General features: G+C 45.8%; 1 protein-coding gene across 1 annotated transcript in view; it reads left to right on the forward strand.

Annotated features, from left to right (window-relative positions):
* LOC308327716 (matrix metalloproteinase-24-like) overlaps positions 1-15,504 on the forward strand; it is a gene marked incomplete at both ends in the record, with an annotated part of 41,963 nt that extends 26,459 nt beyond the window's left edge. The window contains 5 exons of the mRNA XM_080781241.1: positions 5,574-5,669; positions 5,928-6,241; positions 6,754-6,921; positions 15,176-15,337; positions 15,497-15,504. Of these exons, the coding sequence (XP_080637367.1) occupies positions 5,574-5,669; positions 5,928-6,241; positions 6,754-6,921; positions 15,176-15,337; positions 15,497-15,504 (748 nt within the window). The remainder of the gene's footprint in view (positions 1-5,573; positions 5,670-5,927; positions 6,242-6,753; positions 6,922-15,175; positions 15,338-15,496) is intronic.
* Positions 15,505-17,456: the final 1,952 nt, after the last annotated feature.

The raw sequence follows: 17,456 nt of genomic DNA on the forward strand, positions 1-17,456 counted from the left end.
TCAATGACTGATTGAATGGTACTTTATCAACAGTTTGCAAATGCAGTGCAGTACAATACAACTTTTTTTAACTCAAATATTTGCTTCTGGGGGTACCTGGAACAATATATTTTTCAGATGGGGGTCGCCAGCCAATTACATAATTTTTGGGGTCCTTGACATGAAATAGTTTGAGGACCACTCGTATAGAAACAGGTTTTTCAGAAAACTGTTATGATTTATACGACATTTTCTAGAATCTGGTCTCAGTCCTAAATGGGTTACAATTACAGGAGCATCCTCCTTGGTGCCATTTCTTTATAAATGCTGATGACCTCATTGCGATCGATCTGAATCTCTTTTTCAATTGCAATAAGGAGGAGGTCAGACAGCCGTTCTTCTCCACACATGTTTCTAAGTTTGTTCTTTATAATACTGAGTTTGGAAAATGATCTTTCAACAGAAGCGGTTGTTACTGGCAGTGTGGTATATATTTGAATAATTTTCTCAAAGGTTGGAAATATGGGCTTCTCCTGCTCCTGGCTTTTCCGGGTTTCCCTGATTGTGTTTTCCCTCAGTGTGTCCAATATTTCTTTCAGGTCTTTAGTAGGAAAACTGGAGTGGAAGACCTTCAGTTCAGTCAGCAGCTGGTCCTCATCTTCTCCATAAAAGTCACACAGTATGTGGACAGCTTCCTTTGATTCCTCTGTGGGATTTATTACCCAGTTGGCATTTACTGTTAAGGGGCGGAAGGACTGGATTATTTTGTCTGTGGGACTTCCAGGTCTGTCCCCCTTGAATCTTCTGTGAAGCTCCTGAGTCATACGATCCAGAAACGTGTAGTAGACAGAGCTCCTGAAGTATGCTTCTACAGAATTAAACTGAACCCCCACTTGAGACACTGATGGGCTGTCTTGCAACCGCATTAGGCACCTTCCGTTTCCTCTCCTGACCAGGCACTACTGTAGGTATGTCGATGTTGAGGCTCTTTGCCTTCTGTGATGCAGATGCAAATATTTCCTCAAACTTCTCCTCAGACCTCATGATTTCCAATGTGTGAATCACACCGTCAGTCACCTTCTGGGCAGTGGGGTGGTCCAAGTCTTTTTTCTGCAGAGTATCTGATGCCTTAGCAGTGACACTAAATACTGGTGTGGTGATTTCCAGGCAGAGAAAGAATACAATGTTGATCGCTTTTCTGTACATCTGAGCATCACCTCGGCTTAGGTCAGGTGGGTCTTTGTCCTTGATCTCGTCAAGCAGCTTCAAAACAGCATCCAGATTTCTCCGAAGGGCCTTCAGTGCTGACTCCCTGCATGCCCACCGGGTATCTGACAGCTGCTGGAGCTCAGTAACACGCTCTCCAGGATACAGAGCCTTCTGCCATTTCACCAAGGCAGCATGGCGCTTTGGTGAGCCAGTGCAAAAAGCATACAATTTCTCCACAAGGTTGAAGAATGTGATGAAATGTTTGTTGGACTTTGAAGCTTCCACCAGGACCAGATTTAGGCAGTGGGCTTTGCAGTGGACATAGAGGGCCTTGTCATTGTGTGCTCGTATTCTGGCTTGAAGACCGCTATACATGCCACTCATGTTGGCTGCTCCATCGTAGCCTTGGCCATACAGATTCTTAAGCTCTAGGCCATTCTTCTGAAGAAGCGAGAGCACAGTTTTCTCCAGCTCCTGGCCTGTAGTTGTATCAACTGTGCACACCTCAATGAATCTCTCCTTTATTTGCATATCATGCAAGTATCGCACCACAAATGACACTTGTTCCTTGCGTGAAACATCAGAGGTTTCATCAAGTAGAATGGAGTATATTTGAGCCTTTTTCAGTTCCTCTCGAATCACCCTCCTGATGTAAGTAGCCACTGCTTCAATGATGTCATTTTGGCTCTATTGGAAAGTGCTGACACCTGGGGCCTTGACTTGACGGTTTTGACATCTTCAACTTTTTTCAAATGCATATTCAACACACTGTCATACCGTGCAAATACATCTACTAATGAAAGGAAGTTGCCACGGTTGTCACTGGAGCTGCTCTCATCATGACCTCTGAATGCTTGTCCCTGTTGTGCAAGGTATACAGTCAGATCAATCAACCTGGTTATGATTTCTCTATTTGTCTGCCTCTCTTGCTCTCTAACTTCCACCCCCTTTACATCTGAAACATCGAATGCAGACTGGAGAGCCTTTTTTCGGTAATTGGTCCAACTAACCATGCTTCTCATGTGCTTCTCTGTCTGTGAGTGTTGCTTGATTTTTTCAAGAGCAGTGCTCCACTTGCTTAGGGCCGGGCCTTCAGTCGTCCATGCTGTTTTGCTATGATATGTGTGGAAAAGCCGACAACTAAAACAGTGCATTGAATCAGCAGCAGGTGAGTACTCCAGCCATGCATTTCCAGAGAACCATTGTTTCTGGAATGAGCGCCCGTCAATATTTTTGGGATATGCCACCATATCTGGTTGACAAGGGCCCATACTGCAGCACATGGAAATATAGCTGTTATTGCACTTTATGTGAAAAGCATTTACATGGGAAGGGTCTGTCGGATATTCCATAATAGCTATCTTTGCAGTTGTCGCACTCTCATCTCTTTCACGAACAACTGATTGCTCATGACTTTCTTCTACGGACAATCCTACTGTTGTTTCTGAACATGGTGCTGGTCTGGACTCTGCCAGGTCATCTTCATCCGTCACTGTGTCTACCTGATCGTCCATGGAATCGATGCTACTATACGATGGACTATTGTAGGACAACACAGAGCTGCTTCCATGGGCTGCTGCCTGCTGTAGCTGCCTAGAAGAAAAACGATAAAATATTAATCACCCTACTTGCCTACTTTTTTATTTTAAATTGTCATCTGGGCTTCATGTCAGCCCCTCAATACTATTATAGAGGCGTATATTTTCTGTTCAGTTTTCAAAATATATTCCCTTCAAAAGCTGTGAGCACAAATATTCTGACGCACGTGGTATCCGTTGTAACACTTTAGTGAAGTAAAGGCAAAAAATACAAGTGATACAAAATGTCCCAATAAAGTTACATGGTGAGATAACATGAGAGTGGTTACTGTGGTAGAAAAAATATGTGCTCTCTCTACTGCAACTTCACAGCTTCTGACAAGCTCAAACAGGAGGACAGGAGGGTAACTTAGACATCAAAGAAAAGGAGCACCAATCAAAAGCATGCAATCAAGACTGACCAATCTAAGCAAGGCAGTAAAAAGAGTACTCTGCTGCACTAATTAAGTGATCACACTGTTGCATAGAATAGGCAATCAACATCAAAGCAATTAAGGTCATCATGACATGACCTCATAAAGTGGCTCTTACATTATCCGCCCCTAATTGGTTACGCAATACTTAAGCAATTATTCACAAAAAATACTAAGAGCCAGGTAACATAAATTGGTACAACTGGTGTTGACTAACCTTACATCGATGGGTTCATCATCACCACCAGGCACATGCTGCTTTATCCAGGAGAGCAGAGATCTGCTTCCCTGGGCTGCCTGCTGTAGCTCTCTCTCTCTCCCTCTTCTTAGCCTTTCTTTTCCTGGCATTATTCTGCTGCAAGTGGTACATGAGCTAAATATCAATGTTCTGCTCTCTACTAAAAGTGTAACAGTCAGAAACATTAACAGTAAACTCTCGTGTACTGTAACTAGCCCCCCCCCCCCCCCCCCCCCTGGACTAAATGGCTGGAGGATTATAGTCCCTTGAGTTGCAGCAACTCGTTTTCAAGGGGGTCCTCAAGGCACAACAAACATACAACAAACAAGTAGGCCTACAGTAGAGTACACAGTACAGTAACATAAGGTTAGGTTACTAAATATTACGCTTTAGCAGGTGGGCATACAGGGCAGTGCAGTGGCCAGACAGACAGGTTACTATAGCCTAGGCAGCACTACAACACAATAAATAAACTTAGCTTAATAGCTTCACACAAACATGCTGCTCATGATGCTTGACTACCAAGCAAGCAGCAACAACAATTCTTTCTTTAGCAGGCTGCAGGTGGGCAGTCAAGTTAACTTGATAACAACAGTGACATTTTTCATTGTTGACAAACGAGACGAAAATGGATGCAGTTTTGCAACGTCAGTGTACTGGTATCATTTGTTTGGCACAGTCAGAGAGGCACTGTCTTGCAGTGGGGGGGGGGGGGGTAAACACAGTGGTTTTATAATTTATATTGTTACCTGGCTGGCTGCTTGTGGTGATGTGGTCAGGAGGGACCACCCAACTTTTTTTTGGACCGGGTCCGTCAACCGTCATCCGTGAAAGAAGTAGTCAGAAGCCAGGAGCCTTTCTGTGAAATTTTGCGATTTCAACTTGCATCAGCTGTGTGCGCGTTCACGTTGATTGGGACTAGAGTGAGTGAACTCAGTCACTAGGGCAGCCGGCAGAGAGGAGACGGAGGGAGGGGCACCCGCAGCTCGCCGCGGGCACGTGTATGTGGGTGTGGGTGTGTAGACAGTCAGTCGCACACACACACACACACACCACGTCATGACATGATGATGAACAACATTATAAATAAATATATTATAAGCTTTTAATCCAGAATTGATCGATGTCACCATGGGCCACATGCTATACACGTACAAATAAATTATACAAAACAATAAAAAAGTGTAAAAATATTGACGTTCAAAAGGGCATGTTGTTCCAGAGAGGGCCACCAAGGGGTGCTCAAGCACCCCTTGGCGTCTACGTATGCACGCCCCTGTGGGTGGTGATCCACCTGAACTGAAGCCACACCCACAGCTGTAGTTGTATGATAAAGGGGGAGGGGTTAGGGGAGGGGCTGATAGTGTGATGTCACTATATTACTGTTTATTTCATTGGCCCGTTTGACTGTCAAGGGTTCAGCCTCCAGGAAGAAACTCTAAATACAAAGTTAATACACCATTGCACATAAAAACAACTCCAGGGTGTCTAATGAAGTATACTGTCACCTCATAGACACATGAAAAACTGGAACAATACAAAAATTGTGGCACTCCATCTTTAAGTAGCCCGCCCAATTGGTCAGCTGACTGCCACATCAGCGAATGACATGTGGGTCTTACACACACTGAATACACCCACATAGTAATGCAGCATATTAACCCCTTGAGTATAGTGTGTGCATTTGAGCACGGCATGAAACCCCTCGAGTATATCTGACTGAACTAACTCTGAAAGCTATACGCATCATTTAATCAGGGGCTCCAAGGAGTTATTGCTGTTGGGTGTGAGAGGCATGTAAGTTTGTACGTCATCAGCGTAACAGTGGAAGGATATATCGTGTTTGCAGAGGATGGGACCGAGGCCAAAATAGAGCCCTGGAGTGTCTGTCTGTCCAAGCACGAATACAGCGCTTGTTCACCACCAAGTGTCACTGTTGAACAGCCTAACACACAGACACACACAGGCCAGGAGGAGGGCTAGTACAGTACAGTACAGTACAGTACAGTACAGCACCACTCAATTCAGACGAGTCTGATTAAAGATGCCTGACATGGAGAGCTAAATTGTAGGCTACTGGACATTATATTCTGGTGTTTTCAGCTCTAATGTCTCCTTGTCCCCCCCGTCCCTCAGAGCCATGAAGCGTCCCCGCTGTGGAATTCCTGACAAGACCAGGTTGAGCTACGAAGCGCTTCCAAACAAGTGGAACAAGACTGACCTCACTTACAGGTACAAACAGAACAGTTTTGATTGGTCTTCAGGTATTAGTATTGATGTGCCAATAATCTATACATCGTCATGACACCTTATTATCTACCACAAAACTGGAAACATTGGAGACTTTCCTAATATTGACCGAGACTTGATGAACGTCAGGCCAAACCGGCCAAACCCAAAAGATTACTGTGGGGTTAGTTAGGGAATGTAATACTCCACTTGGACAGCTTTGCTTAGTTTGTCTCTCTTTGCCTCTTCCTCTTCCTCTAGTGTTGAGACCTATCCACCTAGAATCCCACATCAGAACTTATTAAAGGCCATCCATAGAGCCTTCAAAGTCTGGAAGGATGTCAGTCCGTTCACCTTTGAGTATATTTCCTACGATGACATCTATAACGGCCTCCGCTATAGGGAAGACGTCGACATCATGATCGCCTTCTACGCGGGTCGTCACGAAGGCCATGACTTTAGCTCATCGGACCTGGCACATGCCGAGAGCCCCCCCAAGCCTGGGATTGGGAAGACAGTTTACGTGCACTTCAACTTAGACTGGCAATGGAGCGTCACCAACCAGAATGTGCCAGGTAAGAGATGGTGTCACTTGGACACAAAGTGAGTTTTGCGCTATAGAGACAACCGGAACTAGTTGAAGGGGCTTTTGTTCACTTGTTACAATTAACAGGTCACTTCAACTGAAATTAAGTGAGATTTATCAATGAGGGCTTAGTTGTTTTAAAGATGTTTTTAGTTCAGCTGTAATGCTACAGAACAGTGCAAGGTGCACAACTTACATCTCATTAATTGCATTCCTTTTGTATGGATGCAAACTAATAAAAAACACATTTGAAAAATAAGAATGAAAATCAGATCAACAATAAGAGGACTACTCTGCAGTGTTCTTCCTGGTTTATAATATTGCGGAAATGTGCACTAATTTATCTTCTGTTTTGCAGTCCGTACCGCCCCTCAAATAATCTCTCAGGAGAAGAATCTGCCTGCACCACTTCCCTAAACCTGTAGGAAGAGGTGGTGCCCCCAGACGCAAAAACGTATTTTATTTAATTTAACTGAAGGAGTTCTTCTTCCATCCATCCAGGTTCCTACAATGTGTTTCTGGTAGCGGTCCATGAGCTGGGCCACAGCCTGGGTTTGGGTCACTCTGACGACACATCGTCCATCATGCTTAAAGACTACAAATGGAGGGAGACTGATGACTTCCAGCTCTCAGCAGACGACCGCAAGGGGATTCAAGAAATCTACGGAGGTGAGTGGAAATTGTTAAACAACAACTTGATATATAATAATACTTAGTTAGTTAGTTTATTTATCTCAGTCATTTACAGTTTAGTACATTTCAGAATGAGGGTTTCAGAATTACAGTTTGACTGAAAAGGTTTGGGCTGAAGCCGAAGCTTATTATGCCCACCTTATTACTGATTCAAATAATAGAAGAAAGGGAAAAAAAAGGAACAGAAAAAAAAAAAAAAAAACAGGAACAATAGCAATGGGAAAAACTGATTATCTGTAGTGTTGTGCTTCTTGTATACCAATGATGAACAGGAAATTCATATTTGGCTTATATGCCTTATACTAGTTACGTTACGTACACATAGATTTAGCTTTTTTGGAGCGTACTTTTATATTTTATAAGTGGTTGCTTCAAATATAGTGTATATTTTTATTCTTGTTTACTTTTACTGCGTATGTGTTTGTATATATATATGTTTGAAGTGGTTACTTCAAACATATATATATATATATATATATATATATATATATTTTTTTTTATATAATTTTGTAATGACTACTGCCTATGCATATTGTATATTAAAGTGATTTTGTATATTTGTCAATTATCATAGCTTTATATGATATTTTAAATGTTCTTATGGAGTTGCTCTCTTTTAGTTCTGTATTGAGTTCGTTCCACAGATTCACCCCAATGGCAGATAGACATCTCTCTTTTGTATTAGTTCTTGAGATTTAGATTTCTTTTGAATATTCCAGTTCCTCTGAGTTCGTATCTACTCTCCCTGGGTTTGAACAGATCCTGCATGCAGGTTGGAAGTAGCTTTTTGTAGATCTTATACATTATTGTGGCTGTGTTGAGGTTGACTAGGTCTTCAAGTTTGAGTTTGTTGTTATTTATAAATAGTGTATTTGTTGGTGCACAATATTCAGCCAGATTAATTATTCTTATTGCTTTCTTTTGTAGGAGAAAAATGGGATATATTATTGTTTTGTATGTGTTTCCCCAGATTTCAGCACAGTAGGTTAAATAAGGCAGTATTAAGGAGTTATAAAGTGTCTGGAGTGATTTTTTTTATTAATAATGAATTTAATTTTATACGGAATTGCAATGGTTTTTGATATTTTGGTTTCTAAGTTGTCTATATGGTTTTTCCAAGTGAGTTTGTTGTCAATAGTAATTCCTAGAAATGTTATGTGGGTTGCTTGTTCAATTTCCTTGTTGTTTATAGTTAATTTGACTGGTGTATGTATTTGTTTATTGCCTGAATTTTGTTTTGCTGGTGTTTAGGGACAATTTATTGATGTCAAACCATATTTTTAGGTTTTTTAGGTCATCCTCTACTACCTGCATGAGGTGCGAAAGGTCTGGCCCGGAGCAGTTGAATGCAGTTCAACTTGCCAATCTTATTATTTTATTTGTTTTCTATATTATAATTATGTCATGCCATGTATGACGCTTGGGTGTTTTTAGTTGGTTAATCATTTGATCATGTCGGTTCATTGTTTATGTAAAATGAAAGTAAAAGTGTCCTGCAAGTCCATTTGGGCTTTGCTTCCTTGGACGCATGGCACTAAAATAAAGATCAATAAATCGATCAATTGGTAGCCTGAAGCTTTGTAACTGCCAGTGATGACACAGAGGAGAGAACACGCCCCCAACTGATGACATGGAGGAGAGAACACGCCCCCAACTGATGACACAGAGGAGAGAACACGCCCCCAACTGATGACATGGAGAGAACACGCCCCCAACTGATGACATGGAGAGAACACGCCCCCAACTGATGACATGGAGGAGAGAACACGCCCCCAACTGATGACATGGAGGAGAGAACACGCCCCCAACTGATCACACAGAGGAGAGAACACGCCCCCAACTGATGACATGGAGGAGAGAACACGCCCCCAACTGATGACATGGAGGAGAGAACACGCCCCCAACTGATGACATAGAGGAGAGAACACGCCCCCAACTGATGACACAGAGGAGAGAACACGCCCCCAACTGATGACATGGAGAGAACACGCCCCCAACTGATGACATGGAGGAGAGAACACGCCCCCAACTGATCACACAGAGGAGAGAACACGCCCCCAACTGATGACATGGAGGAGAGAACACGCCCCCAACTGATGACATGGAGGAGAGAACACGCCCCCAACTGATGACACAGAGGAGAGAACACGCCCCCAACTGATGACATGGAGGAGAGAACACGCCCCCAACTGATGACATGGAGGAGAGAACACGCCCCCAACTGATGACATGGAGGAGAGAACACGCCCCCAACTGATCACACAGAGGAGAGAACACGCCCCCAACTGATGACATGGAGGAGAGAACACGCCCCCAACTGATGACATGGAGGAGAGAACACGCCCCCAACTGATGACATGGAGGAGAGAACACGCCCCCAACTGATGACACAGAGGAGAGAACACGCCCCCAACTGATCACACAGAGGAGAGAACACGCCCCCAACTGATGACATGGAGGAGAGAACACGCCCCCAACTGATGACATGGAGGAGAGAACACGCCCCCAACTGATGACATGGAGGAGAGAACACGCCCCCAACTGATGACATGGAGGAGAGAACACGCCCCCAACTGATGACATGGAGGAGAGAACACGCCCCCAACTGATGACATGGAGAGAACACGCCCCCAACTGATGACACGGAGGAGAGAACACGCCCCCAACTGATCACACAGAGGAGAGAACACGCCCCCAACTGATGACATGGAGGAGAGAACACGCCCCCAACTGATGACATGGAGGAGAGAACACGCCCCCAACTGATGACATGGAGGAGAGAACACGCCCCCAACTGATGACATGGAGAGAACACGCCCCCAACTGATGACATGGAGGAGAGAACACGCCCCCAACTGATGACATGGAGGAGAGAACACGCCCCCAACTGATGACATGGAGGAGAGAACACGCCCCCAAATGATGACATGGAGAGAACACGCCCCCAACTGATGACATGGAGGAGAGAACACGCCCCCAACTGATGACATGGAGAGAACACGCCCCCAACTGATGACATGGAGGAGAGAACACGCCCCAACTGATGACATGGAGGAGAGAACACGCCCCCAACTGATGACACAGAGGAGAGAACACGCCCCCAACTGATGACATGGAGGAGAGAACACGCCCCCAACTGATGACACAGAGGAGAGAACACGCCCCCAACTGATGACATGGAGGAGAGAACACGCCCCCAACTGATGACATGGAGAGAACACGCCCCCAACTGATGACATGGAGAGAACACGCCCCCAACTGATCACACAGAGGAGAGAACACGCCCCCAACTGATGACACAGAGGAGAGAACACGCCTCCAACTGATGACACAGAGGAGAGAACACGCCCCCAACTGATGACACAGAGGAGAGAACACGCCCCCAACTGATGACACAGAGGAGAGAACACGCCCCCAACTGATGACACAGAGGAGAGAACACGCCCCCAACTGATGACATGGAGGAGAGAACACGCCCCCAACTGATGACATGGAGGAGAGAACACGCCCCCAACTGATGACATGGAGGAGAGAACACGCCCCCAACTGATGACACAGAGGAGAGAACACGCCCCCAACTGATGACACAGAGGAGAGAACACGCCTCCAACTGATGACATGGAGGAGAGAACACGCCCCCAACTGATGACACAGAGGAGAGAACACGCCCCCAACTGATGACACAGAGGAGAGAACACGCCCCCAACTGATGACACAGAGGAGAGAACACGCCCCCAACTGATGACACAGAGGAGAGAACACGCCTCCAACTGATGACACAGAGGAGAGAACACGCCCCCAACTGATGACACAGAGGAGAGAACACGCCCCCAACTGATGACACAGAGGAGAGAACACGCCCCCAACTGATGACATGGAGGAGAGAACACGCCCCCAACTGATGACATGGAGGAGAGAACACGCCCCCAACTGATGACATGGAGGAGAGAACACGCCCCCAACTGATGACACAGAGGAGAGAACACGCCCCCAACTGATGACACAGAGGAGAGAACACGCCTCCAACTGATGACATGGAGGGGAGAACACGCCCCCAACTGATGACATGTAGAGAACACGCCCCCAACTGATGACATGGAGGAGAGAACACGCCCCCAACTGATGACATGGAGGAGAGAACACGCCCCCAACTGATGACATGGAGGAGAGAACACGCCCCCAACTGATGACATGGAGGAGAGAACACGCCCCCAACTGATGACATGGAGGAGAGAACACGCCCCCAACTGATGACATGGAGGAGAGAACACGCCCCCAACTGATGACACAGAGGAGAGAACACGCCTCCAACTGATGACATGGAGGAGAGAACACGCCCCCAACTGATGACATGGAGGAGAGAACACGCCCCCAACTGATGACATGGAGGAGAGAACACGCCCCCAACTGATGACATGGAGAGAACACGCCCCCAACTGATGACATGGAGGAGAGAACACGCCCCCAACTGATGACATGGAGGAGAGAACACGCCCCCAACTGATGACATGGAGAGAACACGCCCCCAACTGATGACATGGAGGAGAGAACACGCCCCCAACTGATGACATGGAGGAGAGAACACGCCCCCAACTGATGACATGGAGGAGAGAACACGCCCCCAACTGATGACATGGAGGAGAGAACACGCCTCCAACTGATGACATGGAGGAGAGAACACGCCCCCAACTGATGACATGGAGGAGAGAACACGCCCCCAACTGATGACATGGAGGAGAGAACACGCCCCCAACTGATGACATGGAGGAGAGAACACGCCCCCAACTGATGACATGGAGGAGAGAACACGCCTCCAACTGATGACATGGAGGAGAGAACACGCCCCCAACTGATGACACAGAGGAGAGAACACGCCCCCAACTGATGACACAGAGGAGAGAACACGCCTCCAACTGATGACATGGAGGTGAGAACACGCCCCCAACTGATGACACAGAGGAGAGAACACGCCCCCAACTGATGACATGGAGGAGAGAACACGCCCCCAACTGATGACACAGATGAGAGAACACGCCCCCAACTGATGACATGGAGAGAACACGCCCCCAACTGATGACATGGAGGAGAGAACACGCCCCCAACTGATGACATGGAGAGAACACGCCCCCAACTGATGACATGGAGGAGAGAACACGCCCCCAACTGATGACATGGAGAGAACACGCCCCCAACTGATGACATGGAGGAGAGAACACGCCCCCAACTGATGACATGGAGGAGAGAACACGCCCCCAACTGATGACACAGAGGAGAGAACACGCCCCCAACTGATGACATGGAGGGGAGAACACGCCCCCAACTGATGACACAGAGGAGAGAACACGCCCCCAACTGATGACACAGAGGAGAGAACACGCCCCCAACTGATGACATGGAGGGGAGAACACGCCCCCAACTGATGACATGGAGGAGAGAACACGCCTCCAACTGATGACATGGAGGAGAGAACACGCCTCCAACTGATGACACAGAGGAGAGAACACGCCCCCAACTGATGACACAGAGGAGAGAACACGCCCCCAACTGATGACACAGAGGAGAGAACACGCCCCCAACTGATGACATGGAGGAGAGAACACGCCCCCAACTGATGACACAGAGGAGAGAACACGCCCCCAACTGATGACACAGAGGAGAGAACACGCCCCCAACTGATGACATGGAGAGAACACGCCCCCAACTGATGACACAGAGGAGAGAACACGCCCCCAACTGATGACATGGAGGAGAGAACACGCCCCCAACTGATGACATGGAGAGAACACGCCCCCAACTGATGACATGGAGGAGAGAACACGCCCCCAACTGATGACACAGAGGAGAGAACACGCCCCCAACTGATGACATGGAGGAGAGAACACGCCCCCAACTGATGACATGGAGGAGAGAACACGCCCCCAACTGATGACATGGAGAGAACACGCCTCCAACTGATGACATGGAGGAGAGAACACGCCCCCAACTGATGACATGGAGGAGAGAACACGCCCCCAACTGATGACACAGAGGAGAGAACACGCCCCCAACTGATGACACAGAGGAGAGAACACGCCCCCAACTGATGACATGGAGGAGAGAACACGCCCCTAACTGATGACATGGAGGAGAGAACACGCCCCCAACTGATGACATGGAGGAGAGAACACGCCCCCAACTGATGACACAGAGGAGAGAACACGCCCCCAACTGATGACACAGAGGAGAGAACACGCCCCCAAATGATGACATGGAGGAGAGAACACGCCCCCAACTGATGACATGGAGGAGAGAACACGCCCCCAACTGATCACACAGAGGAGAGAACACGCCCCCAACTGATGACATGTAGAGAACACGCCCCCAACTGATGACATGGAGGAGAGAACACGCCCCCAACTGATGACATGGAGAGAACACGCCCCCAACTGATGACATGGAGAGAACACGCCCCCAACTGATGACATGGAGAGAACACGCCTCCAACTGATGACATGGAGGAGAGAACACGCCCCCAACTGATGACATGGAGAGAACACGCCCCCAACTGATGACACAGAGGAGAGAACACGCCCCCAACTGATGACACAGAGGAGAGAACACGCCCCCAACTGATGACATGGAGGAGAGAACACGCCCCCAACTGATGACACAGAGGAGAGAACACGCCCCCAACTGATGACATGGAGGAGAGAACACGCCCCCAACTGATGACACAGAGGAGAGAACACGCCCCCAACTGATGACACAGAGGAGAGAACACGCCCCCAAATGATGACATGGAGGAGAGAACACGCCCCCAACTGATGACATGGAGGAGAGAACACGCCTCCAACTGATGACATGGAGGAGAGAACACGCCCCCAACTGATGACATGGAGGAGAGAACACGCCCCCAACTGATGACATGGATGAGAGAACACGCCTCCAACTGATGACATGGAGGAGAGAACACGCCCCCAACTGATGACACAGAGGAGAGAACACGCCTCCAACTGATGACATGGAGAGAACACGCCCCCAACTGATGACATGGAGAGAACACGCCCCCAACTGATGACATGGAGGAGAGAACACGCCCCCAACTGATGACATGGAGGAGAGAACACGCCCCCAACTGATGACATGGAGAGAACACGCCCCCAACTGATGACATGGAGGAGAGAACACGCCCCCAACTGATGACATGGAGAGAACACGCCCCCAACTGATGACACAGAGGAGAGAACACGCCCCCAACTGATGACACAGAGGAGAGAACACGCCCCCAACTGATGACATGTAGGAGAGAACACGCCCCCAACTGATGACACAGAGGAGAGAACACGCCCCCAACTGATGACACAGAGGAGAGAACACGCCCCCAACTGATGACACAGAGGAGAGAACACGCCCCCAACTGATGACATGGAGGAGAGAACACGCCCCCAAACCACACTAATTATCCAGCAGATTAAGTCAATATTTCAGAAGAATTGGCATTTGGCTTTATTAATGCCTAGGTCCAACTTTACATCACATCAAATGAAAGGTTTTTCAGTGCAGAGCTTGAATGTCTGAACAGAGTATAATGATGTATTTTATGACAAATTCAATTGTGCCAATAGAAATTCAATATGGCTTCTAGTTTTCAAGATGGCATCCATTTTCAACAAACATTATGTTGCTGCATAACCCCAGGCTGCGAGACTCAGCCTGGGGTTCAGTGTCGCTAAGTAGAGATGTTTTCTAAGTCACTCTTATATCAGTCACAACTGTGTTTAGTATCACCTTCTGGTCTCTGTTTGCAGATAATTCAGTCAATTCAATTCAAAGGGCTTTATTGGCATGAGAAAACATACGTTTACATTGCCAAAGCAGAAAGAACAATACAACAATACAGCAATACAATCAAAACAAAAATGATGTACATTTGAAGGTCAGAATCTTCAACAGATCAAATTCTATGTACCAAGGTCACTCAATGCAGGTATAGTGCAGGAATATACACAATGATTAGTCTTTTGTCTTCAGTCACAAGCAACCTGACCCTGCAGGATGATGTTTCATTCCTGCCTCTCATACTCCAAGAACGGATGATTAACGCACCTGTAGCTGCTTACACATTTATTCAAGTTTCATGTAGAACGTAGCATGTTACGATCTGTCAGCTCCACTGCACTGGTGGTGACTCACACTGAAATCGGTCCGTGTAGAAACAAGGTAACAAAACCTAACAATCCTATTGTTACAGATGTCCAGAAGCCCAGCTGCGACGCCCTGACCCTGGCCCAGCTGCGTAATGAGATTACGCAACTACAGAGCAATCAGATCAACATGACGCAGGAGATCACCCGACTGACGGCTCATAACGACGTCCTGATGAAGGAGAAGTCGCCGACACCACCAACACCATGCCCACCAACACCATGCCCACCAAGAAGAAGATGCCCACCAACACCACCAACACCACCAACACCACCACCACCACCACCAGGTGAGAGATGTTGCAAAACATTTAGAATAAATATTCAATATTGTGTATTATTACTATTTCTATTTTATCTTTTATCAGGGATTTAGAGGTAGAAAATCTGACATCACTGCTGGACTATGACAACTATCATAGAACAATAATTTAAAATAAATAATAATAATTATTATTATTATTATGATATTTGAACTGGGGACCCCAACAATTAATGGTATTTGAACTGGGGACCCCTCCAATTAATGGTATTTGAACTGGAGACAACCCAAAATGCCATCCTATAAAACCCAAACCGATCCCACAGCCATCCTATAAAACACAAACCAATCCCACATCCTATAAAACCCAAACCAATCCTACAGCCATCCTATAGATCCACCTGGATCCATAATAGTTCTTATACACTTATAAAAACTATTATAACTAATAACACTTCATAACCATTATTTAGACACTAGAGTTTACTAGAGCGCTGCCCTACTTGGAACGATGCAAGTTGGAAAGGCATGCCCCACCCAGTTATTACTTGGAACGATGCAAGTTGGAAAGGCATGTCCCACCCAGTTATTACTTGGAACGATGCAAGTTGGAAAGGCATGCCCCACCCAGTTATTACTTGAAACGATGCAAGTTGGAATTGGCTGATAATGTAACTTGTTCCTGATTGGCCGAGGGACAACACAGATAAATGTAGATGACGTAACCAATTTGAGTTTCAAAGTTATATAGGAAACTTAACATATTTAGAACCCAACGGGATTTATATAATATATATAAATAAGTCTGTCTGCTTCGATTTGCCCATTTGCCAAAGAAGCTTGCAAAAAAGTTGGGCACCCCTATATCTCCATATATGGAGATATCTCCATTTGAAGTCGGTGTGGCGAACGGTTCCCGAGTTACGTGGATTACAGTCGTACGTACGCACACACAGAGATAGATTATTATTACTTATTACTTGCGCAAGCAGAGCGCGCAAGTAATCATTTCGCTTGGTCTCTTCGAAGTGAAGCCAAGTTTTCTTCAACCGTAAGTCTGTGCCTGGTTTGCTGGGACTAGTTACAAGTTACAACATTACGTCATATACACACCATGTACTCTGGTCCCAGTTCTCAACGATGATGTAATGTTGTAACTGGTCCCAGCAAACCAGGCACAGACTTACGGTTGAAAAAAACTTGGCTTCACTTTTTGGAACCAAGTAACCACAGTATACTGCTAATCAAATTACAACTACATACTCTGTATGTAGTTGTAATGTGATTTGTAATTTGTAAATCTGTGCCTGGTCTGCTGGGACCAGACTACACAGATGACCATATCTCTTACGTCATCACTGAGAGCTAGTCATACATATACACACCATGTACTCTGGTCCCAGTTCTCAAGGATGACGTAATGTTGTAACTGGTCCCAGCAAACCAGGCACAGACTTACGGTTGAAAAAAACTTGGCTTCACTTTTTGGAACCAAGTAACCACAGTATACTGCTAATCAAATTACAACTACATACTCTGTATGTAGTTGTAATGTGATTTGTAATTTGTAAATCTGTGCCTGGTCTGCTGGGACCAGACTACACAGATGACCATATCTCTTACGTCAAGATCTATATATCATTCTTATGTACAGATCACCTAAAACAAACCTTTCGGAATTAAACACATTTCTCAAGAAAATGGTAAATTATCTATCATCTCCGACTTCCACAATTATGATAATAGGAGATTTCAATGAAGACCATTATACTGAAAAAGATATAACTATAAAGACCTTCATGTCAAGATTAGGCTTTAAACAATTAAATACAAATCCAACTACAGATTTCGGAAGTATTTTAGATCATGTATATTTCAACAAATTTGAAAGTATTATTACAGAAATTGAAGTTAGAGACACATAATTATTACTCTGATCATGATTTAGTATTAATATCACTATAGTACAAAATGAAATACATTTAAAACAATTGACAATTTACAATAAGTAATAAAATAATTATACTGTATAATATATTTTAATTCAGTTTATATACCTTTTTTTT

This window comes from Protomyctophum bolini (assembly GCF_963924005.1).
Source record: "Protomyctophum bolini genome assembly, chromosome: 13".
In the NCBI taxonomy this organism is placed as follows: Eukaryota; Metazoa; Chordata; class Actinopteri; order Myctophiformes; family Myctophidae; genus Protomyctophum; species Protomyctophum bolini.